This window comes from Halichoeres trimaculatus, unplaced genomic scaffold (genome assembly GCF_033239565.1).
Source record: "Halichoeres trimaculatus isolate MK-OKI-2021-1 unplaced genomic scaffold, fHalTri1.1 fHalTri1_scaffold_20, whole genome shotgun sequence".
Lineage (NCBI taxonomy): Eukaryota > Metazoa > Chordata > Actinopteri > Labriformes > Labridae > Halichoeres > Halichoeres trimaculatus.
Genome location: NW_027437198.1, coordinates 26,771,822 through 26,789,641, shown reverse-complemented (window position 1 = coordinate 26,789,641; position 17,820 = coordinate 26,771,822). Strand labels below are relative to the sequence as shown.

General features: G+C 40.7%; 1 protein-coding gene across 8 annotated transcripts in view; it reads left to right on the top strand.

The window, feature by feature from the left end:
- The window catches only part of gpatch8 (G patch domain containing 8), a 35,243-nt gene that overhangs the window by 5,457 nt on the left and 11,966 nt on the right, over nucleotides 1-17,820 (top strand). Inside the window, exons 3-6 of one of the 8 annotated variants that reach the window (XM_074697187.1) lie at nucleotides 671-706; nucleotides 5,568-5,586; nucleotides 9,168-9,240; nucleotides 16,525-16,566. Coding sequence is in view for 4 of the 8 variants with exons in the window: in XM_074697183.1 (XP_074553284.1) it covers nucleotides 9,168-9,240 (73 nt within the window). In the remaining 4 variants the exon portion in view is untranslated. Of the gene's footprint in view, nucleotides 1-670; nucleotides 707-5,567; nucleotides 5,587-9,167; nucleotides 9,241-15,823; nucleotides 16,567-17,820 lie in introns of those variants that run through there. The other 7 variants (XM_074697188.1, XM_074697184.1, XM_074697189.1 and 4 more) reach the window with 7 other exon arrangements.

The following is a 17,820-nucleotide window of genomic DNA, read 5'->3' as shown; positions in this document are numbered from 1 at the left end:
CCCCCTTCCCATGTCCTCTGCCTACTCCATTTCCTGTGTGACAGTTAAAATGATGATGTAAGACCTAGCTGTACCTGTTTTTATAAAGAGCTTATAGATAAAGTTTGATTTTTAAACCAGTCTCCCATTAGTCATTGTTAGCCATCCTGTGAGATAAGACGACTCTGAAGCATGGAGTGGATAAAGCACAGTCGTTAAAGCCTGTTTATTATAATACTTTAGCTCTTTTTTCTGTTTAAACTCACCCAAACACGTTATGACAGTAAGATTTTATCCTGGATAAATCTGCGTAAAGTCCAGTTCCTCTGCTGAGACCTGCAGATGCACAAAAGAGTATATATTTATAATAACAACTGTCATTTAGATGTTTTCAGAGGGATGTGATTGTGAATGAAACGCTGTCATCTGTTCGCTGCTCATTTAAAAACAGCCTGTTCACATCTGATTATCTCTGTAGCTCAAATGAGGCAAAGAACAGAGGACTGTGCTTATTTCACTCCATTTAGCAAACAAAAGACGAGCATTAGATGGTGTGAATGGCTACATTTGTGTTTGAGAGAGTGTGTTTTATGTAGCTTTAGAATTTCTGTGTTAGTGTATAGTGTTTGTGCCTGTAGGACAGTTATCTTATTGTACACAACTTGGGGTGTTCGACATTTCTCTCCTGCAGCGAATTGGCCCCTATTAGCTAAGCAGCAATGACCCGGTTTGTATTTGCACGCTCTGCTTTCTTACTCCTATCTTTAGGGTCCTTGTAACGCTTCTCTGACTCTTTCTCTTCCTCTCTCTGTCTTTTCACTGCTGTCACACTCTACATCTCTCCTCTCTATCTACCTCTCTCGCTCCCTCCCTACTACACAGTGATTCGGTGTACAGTACCCTCTGTCATTCTGTGCTGGCATGGTGCTTGTGCAACTGGGACTGCATTTTCTGCTGAAGAGGCACATGGATAATAGCGCAGGAAGCTCTCTTCTTTCTGTCTTTCCATCTCTCTCCATCCCCCCTTTTTGTCTCTGAAGCACTGTGGTGAGCAGGCCCTTTAACCCACAGTGTCCGCTCAACTCTCCTCAGTGTTATAGAGGTGCTCGGTGAGCCAATCCTGCAGCATCAGCAACCAGGTAGAGGTTAAAACAACACTTTAGGTTCTCACTTAAATATTTATAGTTTCCATCAGCAGCATTTAACTGAAATGTTAATTGCAGGGATGTAATGATGCACTCAACAAGGCAATTTTTTCACTGTTTTTTGAACTAGGGATGCACAATATATCAGTTTTGATATCACTATCAGCAGATATTTACTTATTAGATGCTGACCGTTTTCAGAGCTTCTTGAACAATCTTTTAAGACCCTAATAATATTGTTTTTAATGACTCTTTAAACACCAAAACTACCTAAGAAGAGTGGACTCTCTTCTTTTGTGTCTCTCTTACTGTTTTTGATCCAAAAAACAGACAAAACCAACTTTTTTTGATCGTCTTTTCTCACAATTGTGCCACTTTTTTTCTCTGAACTACCCCAACGCATCATCTTAGGTTATTTCTAATTTTATTTATTTCTTTTTTCTAATATTAATATTGCTAAATATAGGTTATTGTCCATAAAAACAATATCAGATATCGATATCGACCAAAATTTTCGCACACATTTTCAACAGAATGAGCTTGCAGACAAAATATGGCTGAAAAATATTCTTTAAATTATTTCTGAAACTACAAACCATGTATTAAATGCGAAAATTAAAACACACACACACAAATGTATATCTAAATGCATAAAAACTTCAAAATATTTAAAATTAAATTAAAGAGAATTCCCTTTTTAATTCTCTGAAATAGGGTAAACTGTGCAAAACAAAGTTTGTCCTTTTCCTAAAAGTGCAAATGAAATTATATTTTATCTTTAATAATAAAGAATGAATAAAAAATTGATTTTTTAAACAAATCTTACACCAAAATAGCTAAATGAATAATATAAATAACATCTCTGGTTCCTAGTTTAGGATTTACATTTTTGTTTAAGGAAAAACAGCCCTCACGATTTATTTTTTTTATCTCAGCCAATTTGAATTATCACATATTTGTTTCGATAATGAATAAAGAATTTTGTACAGAGTAGAATGAAAATATAAACATAATTTAAGTTAAAAAATAGTGCACTGCATCGTTAAATCCCTAGTTAATTATCAGAGATAAAAAGTGCTCGCTCACAAGAAACGGAAATGCTGAACACGCTGGTTTCAGTTTTAGGATTTAATACTCAGGACACATTTTAGGACACTGTTTTGTTTCATTTTTACTTTTTTCAGCGGCTACATGAGGAAGTCACGCTTACAACAGAAAAAAGGAGAAATTATTTTTTTCACATTTGTTATTATTCCTCGCTGCGTGGTCACACTTTATGCCTCAACTTTTCTTTTTAATAGCAAATGGACCGAGCAGATATAAATTACATTCCCCAGTTGAGCGTCAGGTAGGATGTCCTGGCTCACCAGCACACATGAGGACCCTGCTGTGTGGGTGGTGGAGAGGGGGAAGAGGATGGGAGAGAGGTGGCCTGCTCACCTGGCTTGAGTGGCTCTTTTGCTCCTGCGCTATTATTTGTGGAGGGGCGCTGAGGGCTGCGCTGCAGCATCACACAGCTCTTCACACATCTGTGTAACAAAACGGCAACATCAGAGGGGCTGTCAGCTCGTACTTAGTCACCAATTATTGTGATGTTTGCAAAGCTGGATGCTCTCTGCCAGAACAAGGCAGACGCTTTATCTGCAGGCAGGTTATGTACTTTGAAAGTTTTCCTCTAATTAGAACTTTCAAAGGGTATAAATGAAATATGTCAACACATCAGCCAAATACCCCAGAGCAGCTGCAAAAAAATAAGGCAGAGTGTGTAATCATGCATTGCCTCATAGCAGATGTAGATACGAGTCTCAGGACAGGTTACTGTTAGTCTGTTTCTGTGGTGAAAACCTCAAAGTGATGATCTCCGAGCTGTCAGTGAATGCTTCAGCCCAGCTTCTCAGAGCCCCTTCCCCGCCACTTACTGTGTGTGATCTTTAGGCAGCTAGAGGTCTGTGGTACTTTATTGGGATCTTTTTTCTCTTTCTGTCCTTCCCCCTTTGGTCTTTGCTCTTTTTCTCTAACATTGTTTTTGCATTGCATGTGTTAACTTGGTAGCATTGAGTACTATTTTCTCTCAACACTTTGTCCTAATCACTATTACAGTTCCCCTCCCCCCCAGACTCATTCCTCCCACGTTTCCCCGACCCCTCCCAGTCCCTCCACCCTGTCCACCTCCTCTTCACCTGACTCTGTCCCTGAGCGATATGCAGCGGGCAGCCTCAGAGCCGCAGAAACCACACAAAGCCAACAGAAAGCAAAGAATTTTTCATGAAATATTTCATTTTTATCCAGCAGTAACTCAATGAAAGACTGTGTAGCCTGACTCTCAGCTCTTGGTCGGTGTAAGACTTTGCTAAACACATGGCTGTTGACCAGTCCGACCATCTTATCTCAGCTGACACATTTAGACAAAGATCAAACCAAAAGGAGCTTGTTTTGATAAACTTCCTGTTGATGAATTGTCCCTTCACAGTCATGAGGTAAGTATTTTTTGAAATATGTTTGAACATTTACATTGATTGGACTCCGCTTCTCTTGTCATTTCCTTCATCACTTAGTGAATGAAATCTTTAATCCCCTCATGTTAGTCTGATGCATCTACACGTTACCTCTATTTACAGGGGGGTGGGGCTGCTCCCGTTTACAGTCATTTACACTGAAGCTGTTGTTTCCATCTAGTCACACCTGCTGTAGTTGAGGCTGACCAGTGAAGTCCAGAGCAGCAAACACAGGGCAGCTGTAAAGCCCTGTTTCCACCAAGTGGTTCAGTTCAGTTCGGTTCATCACAGCATTTTATAGCGTTTCCACTGACCAATCCCGGGACGGATCCCCAAATAACCAAGACGAACCGCCCCACTTTTTGGGACCCAATCCTGTAAGGTGGAGCTACAACTCTGCAGTCTATTGATTGGCCGAAAGAATGGTCACTTCCTGTGCGACGGCCGTAATACAGAGACAAAGCTTGATTGTTCTTTGTAATTAGCCTCATGCTAATCACAAAGAACGTGAATTGCTGGATGTCTTCTGTCGTTGCTCTTTGTTTAAAATGTCACGTTTTTCTTCTTCGTCACATTTATTTGTAGGGTACACTGTGTTGTGTAGCTATGGCGTCACGCTATTATATAACTTATGCGTCTATCGGCATCCGGCTTGAGGCTGTGTTATACACGTGGGGCTTTTATGCTTTTTAACTGGGCTGGGCTGGGTACTGACAAGAACTTCACGATTCGATTCAATTTTGATTTATAAAGTCGCGATTCGATATCGATTTGATTCAGTATTGATTTAAATGCTTCAATTATCAATTTTTATATCCCATGTGAACATATGTGGTATGTCACCTCACGTTTTGGAGCAATAAAACAACCCAAACGTGTTGTTTGGTCTCTGGTGGCCCTCGTCCATACAACGCAAATAACACACACAGTAACTTGCCAAGAGATTAATCGATTCAGAGGGTTTGCTGAATCGATATTGAATTGGGCGAGGAAATATTTTGACGCATTGATTCATCAATATTTTTACCCACCCCTATTTTTAACCCCCCGCGCAGCATTTGTAGGTGTCCATTCCTGAACTGCAGGGGGCAGTGTATCACAAACGAACGTCTACCGGAGTACAAACCGAGAGTTGAAAACGTTTGACTTTGTTTACAACATATTTATGTATCTGTCCTGGATGTTTTTCCAGGTTCTTTTAACCGATTCCTCTTCTCTGCTCAAAGTCTCTATCTGGCAGGTTAGAAATTTTGGAGTGTATGGGACGCGCGTAGCCTGCATCAATCATGAATCAGCCTTTACATGTCGCCTACCATGAGGGGGCACAGTTGGCTGTGCAAACACAAACGTAACAGACGTTACCGAGCCAACTCGTACCAAACTATACTGATCCAAACCAGACCACTTGGTGGAAACAGGGCTTATGAGGAGAAGCAGGTCCTATCTTCCTTCAGCACCTACCAAAGGAAATTATTCAGAGACACAGAGGAGGATGAGAAGTCAGTGCTAGATTTTCAGATCAGTGAGTTTCATTTAGATTTATGTTGAGCCAAACACACCCACATTACACACACACACGGACATGAGAAGCGTTAATATTTCCACACACTCTGGGGTCTCTAGGCAGGGTCCCCTGCATATCACCTCTTGACCCAACTCTCTTTCCATGCACTGTGCCAGTGACTGCACAGTGCACTCTTTAACCCCCTCTCCCCGCTCCCCGTAGACTCTTTTGTTTGGTTATTTTCCATTTTTCTTTCTACTGTATTAACAGTCAGTTGGTGGATTTATTGACACGCCTACCTTTTTCTGTTTTTGTACAGTATTATGTTTGTTTATCAAAGCAGAGAGTTTTGCATTTTTAAGAACTAGTGAAGCAACAAGAATTGCAGTTGAAGCGTTTGGCCGGTTTCTTACGTTGTGTCACGTGTGACTGTTTCTTTGACAGCCCAGTATTTTAAAGCCAGGTTCGTATGGAAATGCCTTCACTCCACTTGCACTGCTGTTGGACTCGCCGTCGTTGCTTTCATCCGTCTGTCTGTCTCTTCTTTTGGTGCACTTATTTGTTGTTCAACACACAGTCTGCGCCTCATCTCCGCTCTCTAACCCTTACATAGAAACAATTTCTCTTGTTTAGGTGCAAATGATGCCTCATTCTTTGCCCCTCTAGTGTATACTGTTTGATAAAAACTGAGATTTAGCTTTTGTTGATAAAAATACAGAGAGAAGTGTAAAGATTGTGGAGAAACAGAGCAGGAGTATTTATCAGGTAGCTCGAGTAGAGAGCATTTTACTTCCCTCCTTCCCCTAAGCTTCATCTAATTCCCTAAATCAATACAAATGATCATGTGTGCAGTGTTACTGCACCATAATCCTGCAGTAAGGGACAGAAGCTTACCCAATGTCGACTGAAAGGGGAGGTGTTCACTGCAGCAAACTCTGCAGTGTTTTCCAACACGATGAAGTCAGGGGACGTGTTGTCCACCCAGGAGGAGGCAACACACTCATTCAGCCGTGTTAAACCCACCTTGATTTCTAGATCTGACACACAGGGACATAAATTCATACACTGTGAGAGTGTTTTTAATGTTGGTGCTGTTAGAGGTCAGCTGGTCTCCACCATGTTGGGCCCAGCCTACATTCCTCCCTTATCTCATCCCTCAGCAGACAGGATCTGAGTGTCACACACACTGAGCTCGGCTCATACATCTATGAAACGGAGAGAAAACAGAAACAGGAAGTGAAGTAGTCCAGCCTCTCCCCTCAGGGCTGGGAGGCAAATATCAAACAGATGTTTTGGATATTCCTCCATCCATCCATCCAGATAACTTTGGATGGTAGTGATATAAAAATGGGGCAAAGAAGGGCACCGTTTGCTCTGACATACTTTTCAATCCACCAGTGGCTGACAGGAAGATTACACCAAATTCGCCCCAATTGAGATCTCGTCGGCGGAGATGCAGTGTGTACTGTGTGTGCGACCACCACCCCCCTTCACGAGCACTAACCCATACAAGCCCAGCTCACCTCCACCGCCCCAGAACCACACCTCCACCACGGCTCAGCCTGCTCTGTTCTGCCCCCTGTCCCGACCTCCTCTTCTGTCAGAGAGAACTAATCGAGCCCTGTTGAGCCATCACCCTCCACTCTGTGCCTGATCCACCCGAGACTAACACACCTGGAGTTCTGTTCACCTGCCCTTCAGAGCCCACCTCCCCTTTGTATGTGTGCCATTCACTGTGCACTACTAACACCGACGATCCTTTTTGTTAAAAGCCTTTAACAAAAAGCTGCATGCTGTTTTGTTCCAACCCCTTCACTTTCTGTTTGTGAACGTTGATGTCAATCTCTTTGTGGTTATAAATATCTTTTTTGTTTGGTTTGTATGTTTTGATTTTTACTTCTGGTAGAATGCAGCACTCTGGTGAATGTTAGACAAGCTTGGAATAGCTATTATCACAACATAAAAACACACTGCTCATTAAGAAACCTCATTGTTTTCTCTTTATTTGTGCTTGAGGTTGTACTGTAGTGTGTAGTGGTGGGACAGTCTTGCATTTCACTCGATGTTTTTTTCCTGCTGACTCATACTAGTGATATAACAGTCTCAGACACATGCACGTTTGGCCCCAGAGTTTGCTTGGACTTTCTGTTGTGTATGTTCTCATGCTCTTCTTTAGCTTCTTGAATCTGTGTCAGTTGTTTGATCCCATCCAAAAAAGTGAAAATGAAACTGATTTATATGGAGCGGGTTTTGATTTTTCCAAGTTGAGGGTCTATGACGGGGGTCTGCAACCTGCGGCTCTATGACTCATTTGTAGTGGCACCCTGCTGCTATAAAAAATTGTATTAAAAAAAAATTCATTTTTCATTCATTGACATTTTGTCAAAATACATATGCAATAAATATTTTAAAATAAATAATGATTAATATATATTTTTTAATTTTTTTTTATTTTTTGGATTTCAATTTTTTGATATTTTTTGCATATTAAGAAAAAAAATCCAAATTTTTAAAACATTTTGCAAATTTTTTCAATTTTGCAATATTCATTATTTTTTAAAATTTTCAAATTCCAAATTTTTGGAAAATTTTTTGAGTTTGCAAAATATTTAATGTCAATTTTAAAAAAAAATAATGCTAATTTATGTGATTGTAGTTTTAATTCGTTTTTGCAGATTTATTAAATTTTGGAAAATTTTTGAAATATTTTTGCATTTTTTGAAAAATCTTGCATTCAGATTTTTCTTTTTAAAACAATATTTGGCATTTTTAATAAAAAATAATAATTACATATACAATTGAATAAACTTAAAAAACTGTCTAAAAATTTCATTGAGGTAGTTATTTAACTTATTTTTACTATGGTCAGAATTTTATACACTTTTTTGGTCTTCATAGTGAAGATTAAGTAGATTTTGTGGCTCCTGAATGAATTTTAATCCAGGTGAGCTGAGGAAAATTGGCTCTTAAAAAGTAAAGGTTGCAGACCCCTGGTCTATGCATTTTTAGAGTCTGCTGTTTAACAAGACTTTAACTATTTTATATCTACCTTACAGCTCTGTAAAACTTTTTTAAGGTTATGGCTGATGAAAACAGTCTGAAAAATCAAATTATAAGTGTGCTAACAGCGTTAGTCGGGGTCTCAAAGTCGGGGTCGGACCGCTGATAACAGACCAGAGATGCTGGAGGTGTCTGAGGACATGCACACTCATGATTCCTGGTGAACTGATGGGGCCACATGCACACACTGTCTCCCTCTGTTCACCTGCACACCCACATCCCCCCTTCACACGTGCACACTCTGTCCACCCTGGGCCTTGTAATGGTAATCCAAGGCCCACTAGCTCCACTTCTCTTTCTCTTCCTCTTGCTATATTTTTGTGACAGCTGCATACGTCTCATGGTGCTCCCCTTGTCATGGTGACAGAATCACAGCAAGCTTGGAGTTTCTGGTCTTTGTTTTGTTAATGCAAGATTTCCATACCTGTTCTGTGTCACTTTTCTTTGTGTACTAAGATCTTGCTCTGTAGTGGTTCATATATGTATGCGTGTGATACATATATTGCCCTCTCCTTCCTCCTCCTCCTCCTCCTCCTCCTCCTCCTCCTAACACCTCAGTTAGTGGATGAGACTTGATGTGTTATCTTTTATTATTCTAAACTATAGGAATGCTTATGCCCAGTCTCTCCGCCTTTAAAAATAAAGTGTGTAAACTGCACTCATGCTTTAGCTGGGTGTCTGTAGCTTACAGACCTAGCCTCTTAGTGGATCCTATCCTTCCTCTCAGACCTTTACCCCTTATCTCCTCCCTCCTCCCACCCCCTACTGCCCTTTCCACTCCTTGTGCTGGAAGACACTGATGTTACACGCTGTAGGTGATGTGGATGACGATAATGATGGTGGTGATGGTAGTGGTGATTGTGCTGATGATGATAGCGTGATCTGAGTGTTTTCTTTCATTTGTTTTTGATCAATGCCCACAGGGAAAAGCTTCTCTTATTATTGGAATATTTTGGTTTTTTTCTCCTCTCTTCTCTCTGATAGGATAACATCGGGCACCGGCTGCTTCAGAAACATGGCTGGAAGTTGGGGCAAGGCCTTGGCAAAACCATGCAGGGTAAGGCCTCACGCTTCTCCACACCTATGTTCAATGTTTGCTGCTGGTACCGGGCCACTGCCCTCTGTCATTTCTCTCCCCCTCACATTTCCAGGTTTTATTTAATCAGCAAATTTACTTTTCTCTTTTCATACTCTCTCTGATCTCTCCCTCTGTGTCTCTTCTGGGTAAAATGCACTTTTATCTAGAGAAATATTGCTCCGTTGTACCAGTTGCTCTCTCTTGTGCTGCTGTTTCCTCAAACTTGAAGAAGAAAGAGGATAACAGGCTTTGATCTGCAGCAGCAGGTGGATGATAGAGTTTAATGTGAATTCTAGTCTGCATTTAGATGGTTTTGTGTAGATAGTTTTATCAACATGCATATCTTTTTAACCAATGAGCTCTCAGAAAAAGAGCACATGGTCTTTTATATTGGCTTTGCTTTTTCATGTCTTCCTTATAACTTGCTCCAAACCCCAGATTACATTATCTGAGAAGCGTGCCTTGCCAGATTACCCTGTTTCTCTTGTTGAACATTGGCATTAATCTTTTTTTTTTTTATTACTCTGGGTGGTAATGCAGAAGTGATAATGGAGACTACATGGTAGAGCCTGATACACATATCTGCACACATGTTAGCCAGAACTTTCTCCATCTTGGAGCCTTCTTTCAGCCATAAAGCTCTTAAATCTACATGCATAAAGCAAAAATTATCCGGGCCGCCTTTTTGGAAATGAAACTTGACCCTATCCAGAACCAAAAGGCACCAGAGATAGTCTGACTTTCAAAGTCTGAAAGAAATCTTAATATTTTGTAGTCACTCAATCTGTTTTTGTTTTATGTATGTTAAAGGGGACATATCATGCTGATCCCTGATTTAATACTTTCATATTATATAATAAATTTGAAAACAAGACCTTACACCCCCTGAATTAAAAAAAAAAGTGAGATATTGTATTTTTTCTGATATCCTAGAACGAGATTTGATGCCTCTGAAAATAGATCATTGCCAGTTGGCTGCGAGATTTCGACCTTCGTGACGACACGAGGATCCTTTCTTTTTATTGGCGTAATCTGATAAAGCAGCTCCTCCTCTGTGATGTCAGTTAGTCACACAACCGCCACCGAGGGATACACCCACCAAGAGCCGAGTATCCCCCCTCAGATGCTGGATGCAGGGACTCTGCTCTGCTGAGCAGCTCGGCTTTACATGGTGAATTATCAGTTAAAACACTGTAGTTTTAGCAGACGTGGTAATACTTGTGAGACTGTGATATTTGCATGCTTGTCCCGACATGCACTGTGAACCTGGACTACAATAATGCTGCGGTAATAACATAGTGAGGAACTGACGGTCGAGGCCATCTTTAGACTACACTTTCAGCATGATGGATAAAACAGACAGAGAAAAGTGAAGGAGCAGGATGGAGCCCTGTTATAGAAATAGTTTATTGGTGAAGTCTGCCTATATTTCCACGTATAAACTCTACATGTTACAGTACCGCTTTGACTCACCACACTGAAGCGTCCTGAGATGATCTGTGTCCAGGTGGATTTTCTTCCTCCTGAGCTGCAGAACCGTCCGGGTCTGACTCAGGGTCCAATACAAAAGGACGTATCCTACCCTCTGCCATTTTATTAGTGCTATCAATGCCTTACGGTGAAGTTTTGGCTAACAGCAAACTCACTCGGTCTGCTCCATCCAATATGGCGATTTTGTAAATACTGCCATGCTGCAAAAACAGCCCCCTGGCTCTACCCTCTCCGCCCCTCTGATAGAACTGACCAATCAGAGCACAAAGGGCTGTGACGTTGTGAGGTTACTGGAGGTCATTCTCCAAACAGAGCGTTTCAACGAGATCTTCAGAATGGCCTAAAATGAGGATATTGAGAACGCTATTGTGGGGAAATGAAGGAACTAAATGACTTGTACTGAGGGCAGAAATGCTTTACAGGCATCCTAGTCTGGCATAGTGAAAAGGAGAAACAAGCATGATATGTCCCCTTTAATGTTTTTATTATTCCTACACTGAGAAATGCCGTTCCTTTGAAATAAAATTCAAGCAGAACAAGGCTCTGAAAGCTCTGAAAGCTCTGCACGTGAATCAATCCTGCAAGACATAGAGAGCATTCAGCCAGAATGCTGCATTTAAGAGGTTTATTTTGTGGAGACAGCTGTAATTGAATGGCCCCGTTGATATCGACTGGCTGTAAGAGGGAGCAGGCTGAACAGAGCTGAGTGAGTGGGTTGGTCTTGGCTAACACTGGCACCTCATTAGCTCAACCCTGCTGTGCTCATAGGCTCATTGGTTCAGGGCCCTGGCATGTTTCCACTGAGCCTTTTCCTGTCTCTTCACCCTCTTTCCTCTCCTCATCAGTATCTTTACTCCCTCCGGTTGATCTTTACTCCTCTTTTTAAAGCTTTACCCTTCCCCTGCACTTTCTCCCACAAGGATGATGCATTACGTTGTCCTTGAGTGATGCCATCACTGGCGAGCTTTTGCAGTCAGCCAAAAGAGGAGGTGCTCCACATAACTCCAGACATTCAGTTTACTCACGCTCTGTCTGTCCCCTCAGTCCATACCTTATTAAACTCTTTACATGTCTCTATAGCTCCCATAGTCGTGTTTCAGTTCACTCTCTCTGGGGAGTTTTGCTCAAGTGCTGTGCTCTTTCTGTGAGCTCAGCAGCATTTTAAAGCCAAATGTTTCTCATTCAGCAAAATAGAGGCCCTGAGCCATGTGAATGAATTGAAAGGGAGGCATGCAGAGAGTTGTCTTGCTGAGACTCTGAAGTGTGATCTGCAGGTGATGAAATGTGAACCATCTGTGGTTTTAATCTATGCATCAGGGATGTAACGATGCAGGATTCACAATTTTGGGTTAACGATGCGATTTCCACACAATTTTTTTTCGACATAATGAAGCCCTTTGCACACCAGACATGTTTTTTTGCATGAACATTTCCCACGTTATTTATCCTTATTTTAAACCTACTGTTTTTTCTTTCCACACCAGCAATGTTATTTCACGGAGTGAAATTGCAGGAAGGTTGAATTTTCTAAAGTTTTGCTTGCGACGAGTACACATCCGACCAATCAAAATGCTCATTATTGACACGTCACATACCAAAGCATTCAACATGGCGGGCCACTTGATTGTGTTTGTGTCCCAGCAACCATTTCTTTACAACAAAAGACATAAAAACTACAAAGAACGTTTCGAGGAGTTTGCTCCTGATGTGCATAAACAGGCGCGTCAAAACTCGCCGCTGACTTTTCGCAATTCCCTGCCATTTATTTGTCGCCGTTGGTGTGCAAAGGCTTTGAACTTACAGACAAAATATGACTGAAAAGATTCTTTTGATTATTTCTGCAACTGCAAAACACAAACCATGCAATGGATGCAAAATGCAAAAAGCAGACGAAATATATTTTCTCTTGTTTTTAACAAATTAAAGAGAATTCCCTTTTAATTCTCTGAGGAAACTGCAGAACAAAGTGTGTCCTTTTCTTAAAAGTGCCAGAGAAATTTTATTTTTTCTTGGTTAAAAAAAAAAAAAAAAATTCAAAAAGGACTTTAAATAAATAAGAAATGCAAATAAACAAAATCTCTTCAAATGAACAGTCTCAGGTTTGCATGTGTCCTGTGTAAATAGGGCATTACATTTTTTTTTTTATCCAATCGTCAAACATTTGTTTAGGTTTTTAACTGTCTCGCGATGCATCGTCACATCCCTGCTGTGCATGCATAGATATGCAGAGAGTTTAATCAATTAGACCTGCTAACACAGTCGGCGTCTGATCTAGCACAGATGTATCTCTGGTTTAATCCGTAGCGGTCTGACATTTGGACGGTAAATATTTGTGTGAGCCCAGAGAGACCCGGAGCTCTGATGACAGCGTTGTTGCTGCCCTGCCACCTCTCCTTTGTGCACATATATGGCCTTGGACTCCGGTTTTGTCTGGTCGGTATTTTCAGGGTGTCTGTGGCCGGTCAGCAGAGCAGAGCAGAGCAGGATGCTGCTTCACTCTTGGCAGGTTGACAAGTGCATGGAAAGATAACCACGCAGCAGGAATTTCCGAGCTTTGCGTTTGTTTTTTTTTCCCACCTTGGCCTTGAAGGGCTGAATCTTTTTGGCGTGATGCGGGTGAATGCGCCGTGCAGAGGAGAGGACGCGTCGTAGGGGCTGACTGTGCTCTTGTCTTTGCCGCTGGCACCGCTGACGTGCGGTTATGCAACCAACCTGCTTTGTGGGCAGATGAGACTGCGGCAAACTGTGGCCAGTTGTTGTGTAGGAATTCATGGCTCAGTGTTTGGGCCCAGTTTCTCCAGCAGAGGAGTAGACGGGACTCGCAGCACAATTGCACTGACACACTGAAGTCTGCTGGATAATCATTACGATCTTCCTCTCCTTTCCTGTCCTCCTTGCCAGACGAGAAGGTTCTTGATATTTGAAGTGAAAGCATTTTGTCCCCTTTTTAAGTTTTTCACTGTATTGACTTTGTTCTTATTCTTCTTTTGTCCTTTTTGCCCCTTTTTAGGTAAGGTTTGTTGGACCCCCTCTGTATGTCAGTATGTGTGTGTGTGGGTGTGTTTTCTTTCTCCCACTCTGCAGTTGACCTCAATGTAACACCCCTTTTACAGTGTACTGTAGGCTAATGGCCTCTGTCAGCTTCCTCCTCTTTGCTTCATAATCACTAAACCTTTATTATAATCTGCACATGAGCAAAGTGCTTCGATTTGAACCAAGAACAAAAATCCATTTGAAATCAAGATAGATTTAGGAAGCCATGATCCATCACATCCCTTAGAATCATCTTCTCAACGTATTTTAGATTTTGTTTTCCTCTTTGAGTTTCCGTTGCTGCTGTCGGGTATCTGATTGGCTGTAACCACGGCTCAGACTTTGAATGGCTTGCAGAGTAGAGAAGTTTTCCCCCCTCTGCTTGTTTGCCTGTTTCTACCTCCAAACCTGTGAAAACTGTGTATGTGTGTGGTCATTACGTGGGACTGAGACGTGTGTGTGAGTGTGTCTGTTACTGACCGGGCCATAGAGTCAACTTACAGGGAAAACCTCACCACCCTTCGACACCCTGAATGTCTCTGTCCCCATGGTTACAAGCTCCCGTCCTCCCCCCTGTTTCTTTGCCCCTCCTGCACAGCATGTTTGTCCCAGCGGTGCACTCCTGCCTGCCTCAAACTGTCACACTCACCTGGGGCTTTAAGCAGTGTTGGAGGTTGAACACTGAACTATTACTTTCACACCATCGAGTCAAATGTAACACTCTCACTGTGCACATTTTTAAGTCTACTCTGGTAAAACTGCTGCTCCACAGCGATGCAGACCCCGCTCTAAGCACTGCTCAAAGCCTTGCTGGCTCTTTCCTCAGGTACATTTTATGTGTGTCATGTGTTCACGTCTTCTGGGGTAAAGCACACTTTAAAACTCAGTCTTGCTGGCTGTAAGCTGGCCAAGGAATGGAGGAATATCTGGGAGATTTGCTAACTGGGCTGACAAGCGTCTCTGAGGCAAAAAGCTCAAAGGGGGAAATAGTGGTTGTCTCTGAAGCAGGGGTCTGCAACCTTTACTTTCGTAAGAGCTGATCAGCTCACCTGGATTAGAGTCCCTTTGGAGCCACTAGATCTACTTTATCTTCTCAATAAAGACAAAAAAAAACTGTATTCAATTTTATACATTGTTAAAATCAAGACCAAATTTTCTCTGTGGGGCCAGTCTTAGTTTTAACATGTAAGAAATTTGCAAATGTTGAAAAAAGAAAAAAAAATTGGAATGTCAAGAATTTAATAATTCCGCAATTAATAAAATTTTAAAAAGCTGCAAAAAGGTTAAGAAAAAGTGACATTTAAAAAAAAATTTAATGTCAAGAATTTTATAATTCAACATCTTAAAAAATTCTGATAATTTGCATTTTTTTTTAAAAAGTGACATTTAAAAAAATGTACCAAGATTCCCATCGTTTTGACAATTTAAAAATTTGCCAAAATGTTACAAACTTGCAAAAAATGAAAAAAATGTAATTTAACATATTTGCTAAATTAAAAAAAAAAATCAAAAGTTTGCAACATTTAAAAAAAAAAATAATTAAATAATAATTTGCAAAATTTGCAGTAATTAAAATAATAAATACATTTGCAAAACTTAAAAAATGGTTCTTTTTTAATTTGCAAAAATGTCATAAAAAGTGAAATTTTGAAAAATTTATTATGTCAAAAATTCATAATTCCACATCATATAAAATTTGAATAATTCGCAAAATTTTTCAAAAAAGTGACATTTTAAAAATGCGCCAAAATGTACCAAAATTCCCATCATTTTGACATTTTAAAAATTTGCCAACACTTTATAAACTTGCAAAAAAATGTAATTTAAAATATTTGCGAAAAAAAAACAAACAAAAGTTTGCAGTATTTTTCAGAAAAAACAATTTAATAATAATTTGCAAAATTTGCAGGAATTAAAATAAAATAATAAATTTGAAAAACTTATAGTTAAGTTACAAAAAAAATGTTCTTTTAATTTGCAAAATATGAAATTCATAAAATTTGCAAAAAGTAAAAAGAATAATTAAAACTCTCTCAAAAAAAATTAACCAGTTATTGCAGGATGCCCTGCATATTTAGTTCAACAAAAAATTAAAGCATGAATTTATCTAATGCTGATGTCTTGAGTCACCAATACTCTCTTTAAGAAAGATGTATATTTTTTTATTTAAATTATATGTTTTTTAAAGCTTCAAGGAGCCCATGCAAACAAGTCAAAAAGCTGCATGAGGCTTCAGAGCCACAGGTTGCAGACTCTTGCTCTAGAGCCATTTTATGTCCCCAGATTAGAGATTTAATTTTAATTTTTTAAGTTATAAACCTGTTTCAGATACGCTAAAAGTAGATACTTGACCTTTAAAATCCTGACACCTCCTCCAAAGTATTTACCCAGTTTTCCATTTTTTTCTGCTTGTTGAAAGTAAGAATTAAAATAACGAGGGATACACGACCTCTGGCGTTCTTGGGGCGTTGTAGTTCGATCTCCTCCGGGCTCAATCTGGTTGAGAGACGCCAGACTAGGGGCCAGGGGACGGGGACGAGTGGTTGGGAGAGAGTGGTGAGAGGAGATCCCTGTAAGCACCTAGCCCTGAGTGAAGGGATGAGGGGGGTGGGGGTGACACACTGATGCCCCTCTGGTAATAAACCCCTCTAAACCCCACAGCCACACTCCCAACCCCACCCTCCCTTCTCTATGTGCCTCAATCTTCCTGCTTAACCAATTGGTGTTTCTTTTTTACAGCGATTTGATCCTGCCCATGTTGTGCTGATGGTAAACTTAGTGGTAAATGTTATTTTATCCCCCAATTGAATTGTTTATTTTTTTATTTTGTTTTGTTTTGTTTTGATTTCTCCCATTTTTTGTTTTCCTCTCATCAGAGCACCAATGCTATATAGGCTTTCAATTCTCTCTGTATTAGTCCTCATTCTGCTGCTTGTATATTATCATGCATATGTATTACTCTTAGAACATTGTCATTTTGTTTGTTTTCAGTTTTTTTAAACCTTGTGATTCACACCCTGTGATTTAGACGCACATTGTTTTTGTCTGGTCCCTTTCTTTTCCACTGGAATGGGTAATGTGGAAGTATTGTCACTGTGTTCAGAGATTGGTGATAGTTTGGGATGACTGTTCATTAATCTTTAATTCTGGGCCTGGCTTGTGGCGCCCTTCAGATGGACCACTGCAGTGTCTGGCAAACGCACCAACGCTACTTTGGTTTCACTTCTCCACCACTGTAGGGCAGACAGCGTGGACACACACACACACACACACACAGTAGAGAGTCTCGTGATCCGGATATAACGCAATCACTCTCCTCTCCCTGGGTGGAATAAGCTCCCTACAGTCACGTAATCAGTGTAAGGTTTCCAGTTTGACGCTCACAAGCTGCCAGACACTGCAGTGGTTTGGAAAGCTCAAGCAGGCCGTCACGTTATGATGCCCATGCGTCTATGATTTCAGAATTAATATGTCATTGGGCTGTGATGACAAAAACGTCACATCAGATGGAGTTCTTACCTTGCTCTGTTCAGAAAGGTAAGAATGTGACAGGAAGTTAAAGCTCCACAGGACAGTGGAAAATAAGACATGTTAGTTTCTTTGTGGTGTTTCTCTCCATCAGAGAAAAACCTTAAAGTGATACTCGGGGATGGAACAAGTTGGGTCCTATCACAAGGTTTAGGGCAGAAATTACCCCTACAGCAGTGTTTTTGTGCAGCAGAAGCCCAGAGCGCTCGCACCAAACATCCCCTCCCTGCTCCTCTGCTGGTTTCCTCTGCACTCAGACGGGGCCATATTTTACTTCACCAAAAACAGAAATAAACGGACTCCCACGGAAAAAATCTGATATGGGTCTGCATTCACGCTTTATTTAGAGAATTTTCAGCGTGTTACTTTCACGCAAAAACACCGTTAAATAAGGCCCTGTTTACACAACAACGTTTCATCTGAAAACGCTAAAAAGCAGTGAAAACTCAGTGAAAAAAATCTGCGTTTACACGGAAACGCTGATGGACTAAAAACGCTGTAGTGAGC